The following is a 7,892-nucleotide window of genomic DNA, read 5'->3' on the forward strand; positions in this document are numbered from 1 at the left end:
TCAGCAATACCCTGCCACCAATTACCAAACCAATAGTGGGCAGTACAGCCAAAGAGGCCAACGCCGGGGCAAAGGGAGGGGTCGGGGATCCACCCCCAGAGGCTCCCAAGCCCCCAACAACTCCAAGTGACGCGAACATTCGCGTCCCCTCCCATGCAACACCGGTCGGGGGCCGGATAACATCCTTTCTTCCTGCATGGGAGGAGATAACGTCAGACCGTTGGGTACTTTCCACCGTAGCCCACGGTTACTGTATCGAATTCAACAGTTCCCCATCCTACAGACCCCCGAGGGGACGTCGCATGACGCCGGAACATCTTGCCATCCTTCTGCAAGAAGTACAACAACTTCTGGAAAAAGGAGCCATAGAGGTCGTGCCTCTATCTCAGGTAACGGAAGGTATTTATTCAGTGTACTTCCTTGTACCCAAAAAGGATCTAACCATGCGCCCTGTATTAGATCTGCGCCCAGCGAACAGATTTATCAAACCCCAAAAGTTTCGTATGGTAACCTTACAAGAAGTGATCCCACTGCTTTCCCAGGGAGATTACATGACAACATTGGACATGAAAGATGCATACTTTCATATTTCAATGTTGCCAGCGCACAGAAAATACCTAAGGTTCATGATAGAGGGCAAACACTACCAGTTCAAAGTGCTACCCTTCGGTATAGCATCAGCACCAAGGGTATTCACGAAGGTGCTGGCAGTGGCAGCGGCCCACCTGCGCAGGTTGTCCATCCCAGTTTACCCTTACCTCGACGACTGGCTCATAACAGGGGATTCTTACGAAACATGTTTCGCAAATACCCAGAAGACGGTAGACCTTTTGTTCCAGCTAGGCTTCTCCATCAACGAAAAGAAGTCCAGTTTAAACCCCAGTCAAATCAAACAATTCCTAGGGGCTCTAATTCAAACAAGGGACGGCCTCGTCTTCCTCTCCAAAGAGAGGGTCCAAAACATGCTGTTTCAGATCCCCCAATATGTAAACTGCCAAGAGGTGACGGTACGCAAAGCAATGCGCTTGCTAGGAATGATGGCGTCGTGTATTTATTTGGTACCTCACGCGCGCCTGCGCATGCGCCCAATGCAAGAGTGGCTCAACAGCCAGTGGTGTCAGGCCAGCGGACTATGGGAGGATCTAGTGGTGGTCTCGCAGGCCTTGGTTCTCTCGCTACAGTGGTGGACAAAGGGAAACATGGAAAAAGGAAAACCCTTTGCCACACCCGCGGCGGAAGCCACTCTAACCACAGACGCATCCCTTACAGGATGGGGGGCTCACCTATCCCATCAGACTGCTCACGGAGTGTGGACTCCGAACGTAGCATCCAAACACATCAACCTACTGGAGCTACTGGCGGTATTCAAGGCAATAAAAGCCTTCCAAGAACACCTACAAGGCAAGACTGTAATGGTCCTCACGGACAGCACTACAGCCATGTACTACATCAACAAGCAGGGGGGCACCCACTCTCCAGGCCTATCCAAACTGGCCCAAAATATATGGAAGTGGGCTCTCAGACGGGACATGTTCCTACTATCACTACATGTACCCGGGGAACTCAATCTGCTGGCAGACAGACTCAGCAGAGATTTCCCCCTGCCCGAAGAGTACGAATGGCGCCTGCACGAAGACATCGTCTTCGACGTCTTCACACAATGGGGTTTCCCAGAGATAGACCTGTTCGCAACCCTGGAGAACTCTCAATGCCTAAGTTACGCCTCCAGGTACCCCCAGAACCAATCCAAGGGGAACGGTCTGTCGATGCAATGGTCAGGGAAATTTGTTTACGCTTTTCCCCCGACTCCCCTTCTCAACAAGGTGGTGCACAAGATGCACCAGGAACAAGTGACCATGATACTAGTGGCCCCTATGTGGGCACGACAACCATGGTTCGCTCACTTGATGGAGATGTCTCTATCTCCCCCAGTAAAACTCCCCTGCCCGTACAACATGCTGTCTCAGGACAAGGGCAGGACCCTGCACCCATGCCCCCAGAACATGAACTTAGCAGCTTGGCTCCTGAGATCATAGAGTTCGGACATCTACAACTCCCGCAAAGATGCATGGACATCCTCAGGGAAGCCAGAAAACCGAACACTCGCCACTGCTATTCTAGCAAGTGGAAAAGATTTGTCATCTGGTGCAGGAGTAAAGGCATCAACCCTATTGACTGCTCTCCCACACATGTGGTACTATACCTAACCCACCTTTTGGATTCAGGTCTAGTATTCAACTCCATTAAAGTCCACCTAGCGGCACTTTCTGCATACACCACTTCCCAACTCAAAGTGTCGTGGTGGAAGTTCCCTGTTATAAAGGCCTTCATGGAGGGAGTAAAAAGAATACACCCCCCGATAGCTGACCCAGCTCCCGGATGGGACCTTAATGTGGTACTTACAAGACTCATGGGCTCTCCATTCGAACCCATGCACAAAGCATCTCTTAAACACCTCACTCTTAAGACTGCTTTTTTAATAGCTATCACCTCCATCAGGAGAGTAAGTGAACTTCAGGCACTTTCTATTCTAGACCCCTTCGTTATAGTTCACAGAGATAAAGTGGTTCTACGCACTCACCCTAGGTTTGCTCCAAAATTTATTTCTAAATTCCACGTAAACCAATCTATAGAACTACCAACGTTCTTTCAAAATCCTTCCAATTTGGGAGAAAGGACTCTGCACACACTTGATGTACGCAGGGCGGTCATGTTCTACATGGAAAGAACCAAACCATTGAGGAAGACTAATCAGTTCTTCGTCTCGGTGGCAGCAGGAAGAGAAGGAGATGCGGTTTCAAAATCCACTATTTCTAGATGGATTGTTCAATGCATCACTCTCTGCTATACTCTTGCTAAGAGAGAACTGCCCTTTAAGCCAAGAGCACACTCTACTCGAGGCACGGGGGCATCCATAGCATTCATTGCAAATGTTCCCCTTGAGTCCATCTGCAAAGCGGCTACCTGGAGTTCTGTGCACACCTTTACAAAACACTAATGTCTAGATACACACTCTAGATCTGACTCCCAGGTGGGACAGGCAGTATTACGACACCTTTTCTCTACTGTTCCTTCTCATAACCCACCGCCAACTCCGGGTACTGCTCGCTAGTCTATGCACAGCATGTGATTCTAAGCAGATTAACAAACATCAGAAGAGAATGCATTACTTACCGTAAAAGCATTTCTGATGGTTGTATCTGCTTAGATTCACATGCGCCCACCCTTCCTCCCCGCTCGGATGGAAGGAACATAGACTTCCTTTATTTATATATATATATATATATATATATATATATATATATATATATATATATATATATTCTCTCTTTTCTGTACTCACTCACGTCTAGAAGGCTCCCTCAGGGCAGAAAAAATACAAACGGAGGGACCTCGACGCGTGAGGGATTGTGGGTACAACGCACGTCACTATAGGGATAGTGTTTCAGACACGCCTTGTCGACGTCCCCTTTTCGACTACGAAAAACAAAATGCAATACTCCGCAGTGACCACTGGATGTCGGACCTATGCACAGCATGTGAATCTAAGCAGATACAACCATCAGAAATGCTTTTACGGTAAGTAATGCATTCTCGTACCCATCAAGCACACGCATATTCAAAGGGACTTTTTGCATTCCTAGTCCATTTAAAACAAAATATGAACGTGCTTTGGCTTACAATTGTGAGTAGTACAAACTCCTGGGTCTGACTCCCACCCAACAGACCAACTTTCATTGTTTCATCCACCACTCCGGACATTTCTTGCCCCGGTCATTAGGGTCCATCTGAAGCCTGACAAAAAGTGCAACTCTTGGTACAACTCCGATCTGGCTGCCCTTAAACACAAGTGCAGAGCAGCGGAACAGAAATGGGATCTTCAAGTGCACAATCTGACAAACTGGCCTGCCTCCTTCAAAGGCTATAGGCTGCATCTGCTCCAAGAAGTCTCCCTTCAAGCCTGCGTCTCTGCAGCGTCTAACACGGCTGAACTCTTAAGTCTGCAAGGAACTGGCCAACCCTACCACAGCTACATCCTCCAATACCTACCCAGGCCCATTGCTTGGCCCTGGACGCACACTTCACCAAAACACAGGACATCCTGTCCTCTCATCTGCACCGTTCCCCTCACCCATCCGCCCCCAGCACCTTCCCCGCTACCCATGCATTGCCCCACCCCTCTCCTTCCTGGGGGAAATTCCTGGAGAAGCTGGCTATCTCTCAACTTACCCTCCATACTGAATCTGTTGGTTGTCTCCATGACCAGTCTGGCTTTAGAGCATCAAGTGGCACAAACTGCCCTTCTGAACACCGGCTTTCAAATTTTGATTCCAACTCTCCCTCGGTCCTCATTTTTCTTGACCTCTTCTGCTTTCAATACGGTAAACCACAACATCCTGATCACCTGTCTGATACCCTGGGCACCACTGATCAGGCCCTGATGTGGCTCACTGCCTTTATCTGATCGTCCCTCCCAGGTGGAACTCGGGCCCCTGCTCTAACACTCTTTGTGGTGTCCCCATGGATCTATACCTTTTACTTCTAACTTTCAGTGTTATGCAGATGACCTGCAGCTCTATCAGGCTACCTTCGGCCGCCTCATTGCTCATCTTTGGCTGTCAATACGCAATTCAGACTCGGTGTGCTGCTAACGATCTATGCCAGTAAATCTGATTGTCCTCATTGGGACCCCTGCTCCCACTTTCTCACTGGCCTGCCTCACTTGTCTACCACATCTCCGACATCTCAAAGTCCAACTAGCAGCTGCCCCTCATTCCCTCATTAGGTATTCTAACTCTTCTCACTGACCCCACTTACCCCACAGGCTCATCACCTGGAGAGCCCTTATTCTCTAGGCTGGACTATTGCTACAGGCTTTCTCAATCTTCCGAGACTTACCCTTGGCCTCAAGCTCTGGGACCGCATCTCTGTGGCACTGAAAGTCCTCCGCTGGCTCCCCGTTGCTGCAAGGATCAAGTTCAAGACCCTCTGCATAATCCACAAGGCTTTCTGGGGTTGGGGCCTGCACGATCTACAATGCGCTCTTCCTAAATAATTTCCCTCGAGTCCTCTGCTTGTTCTCCAATTCTCTGCGCTTTCAAAAACTGTTTTTGGGGGAGATCTTTTTCTGCAAATGCTTCCCTCTGGAACAGCCTCCCTGCCTCAGTCTTGAGCCAGAGCACCTTAAGATCCAGAAACTCCTAGACCTTTCTTTTCTCTCCACCCTCATTCGCCTCCCTGTTTTTACTGACTGGCCTGGTTCACCTCCAGGTCCCCCCCCCCCCCTCCCCCCAGTCTTTTTGCACTTGCCCCTCGGCCACTGCACCTTGTTCAACATTACTACACTTTAAGCTTATGCTTGTTGAGCTGGGCACCCTCTCTGCACTTAACCCAGGGCCCTGCTGGACCAGACTTTGTGCCAATGAACCCCACCTCCCCCAACCCCCTCCCCCAAGGTTCCAAAGCTGCCTACCACACTCCTGTCTCTGCCATCTTGCCCTGGGCTAACTTCTTCCCGAAATGAAAATGGTTAAGGAAGCAAAACTAGCAAGAGTCATGAGGGCGCATTGCTCCCATCGCCCCCACATGTCCCTGCCACAGATCAACGAAGTACTGAGTCTGGGGGGGTCCCAGATTCTTGAAAGGGTATTAAGTTGAATGCTTTTAAATGATATCCTTAGTAAATGCATTGAGCCACTCGTGCTCATTATTGAATACCGCTGCTCTAAGCAAATATAAGCCTGAAGACTATTACTGGTAAGGTATGCATGTCCTTGCAGTACTGGTTGTATTACACATTGTAGTTGAATGTGATATTTGGACCTACTCTTGGAACATGTCCTTATTCCATTTGGACCTACTCCTGGAACATGTCCTGATAGCTACCCATGTATGCGATACTGGCTGTAGCTGAAACCGCACTGTTTTTTACTTGGAGACACAGCTCGATGGTATGTAACACTGGCAGCATAAACAATTTGCTGCATAGAGCACATTCCACAGGACACTGTATCCTTCATTTGGGACTACATAGTTAAACACTCCTTGATTACCTGACCGTTCTTCCTTTGTACCAAGTGTCCACGCTGATTAAGGAACATGGGCGTCAAGCAAAAGCTAGAATGTGAGCAGTAGACTTGGTGACCATGAGACTGACTTTTACATACGCAAGTATTGTTTGGAGACAACTTCACAAATTGGATTAGCAGAGATCGGGCGGGAGGGGTATTGGATGATTAACTGTTTTGGAATACGTTATGCTGCGCTGAAATGCAATCTTTGCTAAGGAAATACTGACTTTATAAATATTCTTTTTTAGTTATGGACATCTGACAATGCACAAGAAGAATGTGAAACGGACCAACCGGAAAATAACTAAATTTGCACATCGTATGTTTCATCATCATTCTCCTGGCCCTCGACTTTAAAAACCTTTTTACACGTCTCCATTCCTTATTGCTCCACCTGGATTTCCTGTAGCAAAGAAAACCCCCATGCATCTGTAAGGAATCAACAGTTTAGTCTCTTCACACTGCAGCTTTGGGGACTTCATTCCTACATTTTGTGTTTGTCCTGACCTTCCTGGTGTGCGGTTACTGCTGTAGAAAAGTATTAATAGCTTCACTTCACATAAGCAACTTCCAAACACTTGTGTAGAGGACTAAAGTGTATCTGGTATTTAAAGAAAGGTGACAATTGGAACCAGTTTCTGCAAGTGACTGTTTTTGTATTTCATTAAATATATGAAAATGTAGTTAACTGCTGCAATTAAACTGGGTGTTCTGCATTGCTTTTTTATTTTCCAAATGTCCTTTTTTTATTCTCTACGGTAATCTTACACAATTACTATTGTCTGTCTTTAACTATCACTCGAAGATGGGACCCATCTGAAATTTGGCATTTCAGGTTACAAGCATAGTTACCTTGTAAAAAGTAGTAAGCCAGAGGCCTCTGTATGTCGGGCTGTAATACCGGGGGCTTTGTCTTTATTTGCTGCTATGTTGACCACCACCCTCCCCAATAAAGGCTCACTTACACTCCTGTCTGTTTGTATTGGTATTCACTTCTAAGGAATCAAACGTGCATCAGCCTATATAAAGGTATTTGATGTTTTTAGCACTGGGAAACGCCAACATTGCACTCCCGCCCGCCCTCCACACAAACAAAAAATATTGTGCACATGAAAGTGCCAAGTAGGAGTTGGACCACTACTGTGTTGCTAATCACTAATTTCTACTTCCCCTGTCCCCAAAGCCTTGTGAAAATGCTATGAACACTGTAACAGCAGAAATAACATGCAAATAAAATTTCATTTTTTATAAACCATTAACTGTTGCTCTGTAAGACCTGAATGATTCATTTTAATATGGTTGGTATTGGTACACACGTGTATTCCCTTCAAATGATATTGCAGTTGTATGAAGTCAAACTAAAGTTGAGAAATACCCACTCGGTTCTCCCTTTCTCTAGACTGACACATGAAAGTCCCACAAAACCTGCCCTGCTTGAAGGGTCAGATTGGCCTCGTCAGTGTCAAGACCTATGACCTGACTTTTTTAGTATCCCTGCCAGCTCTGCTTGGTTTGACCGCTCCCTCCCAGTCCTGCAAATCCTATAGAAGCATCGGTTGGGCCTCTTAAGCATTTCTTCTAACTTGATCACTAAAATACATTGATAACATATTCATGAAGGTTAGGATATGGGCAAAAAATAAAGCCCTCAAGAACGGTTTTCTATACTTAATCTGCAATGCTCTTTAGGCATGTATTGGCATTGCAAAATCTACTCAACTCTTAGTTATGAGTTACTCTACTGGCCCTCGCATGTCAATTGGCTGGCCTGGTCATCCCTAAATTACTATCTCTAAACAATGTTGCAGTGTGGGGGTTTTA

General features: G+C 47.0%; 1 protein-coding gene across 1 annotated transcript in view; it reads left to right on the forward strand.

Annotated features, from left to right (window-relative positions):
* The window catches only part of YWHAQ (tyrosine 3-monooxygenase/tryptophan 5-monooxygenase activation protein theta), a 76,604-nt gene extending 69,563 nt beyond the window's left edge, over positions 1-7,041 (forward strand). The window contains exon 6 of the mRNA XM_069605993.1: positions 6,320-7,041. Within this exon, the coding sequence (XP_069462094.1) occupies positions 6,320-6,379 (60 nt within the window). The 3' untranslated portion in view covers positions 6,380-7,041. The remainder of the gene's footprint in view (positions 1-6,319) is intronic.
* The last annotated feature ends 851 nt before the right edge of the window (positions 7,042-7,892 follow it).

The sequence above is a fragment of the Ambystoma mexicanum genome, chromosome 4p (assembly GCF_040938575.1).
Source record: "Ambystoma mexicanum isolate Mex_15411 chromosome 4p, UKY_AmexF1_1, whole genome shotgun sequence".
Taxonomy (NCBI): Eukaryota; Metazoa; Chordata; class Amphibia; order Caudata; family Ambystomatidae; genus Ambystoma; species Ambystoma mexicanum.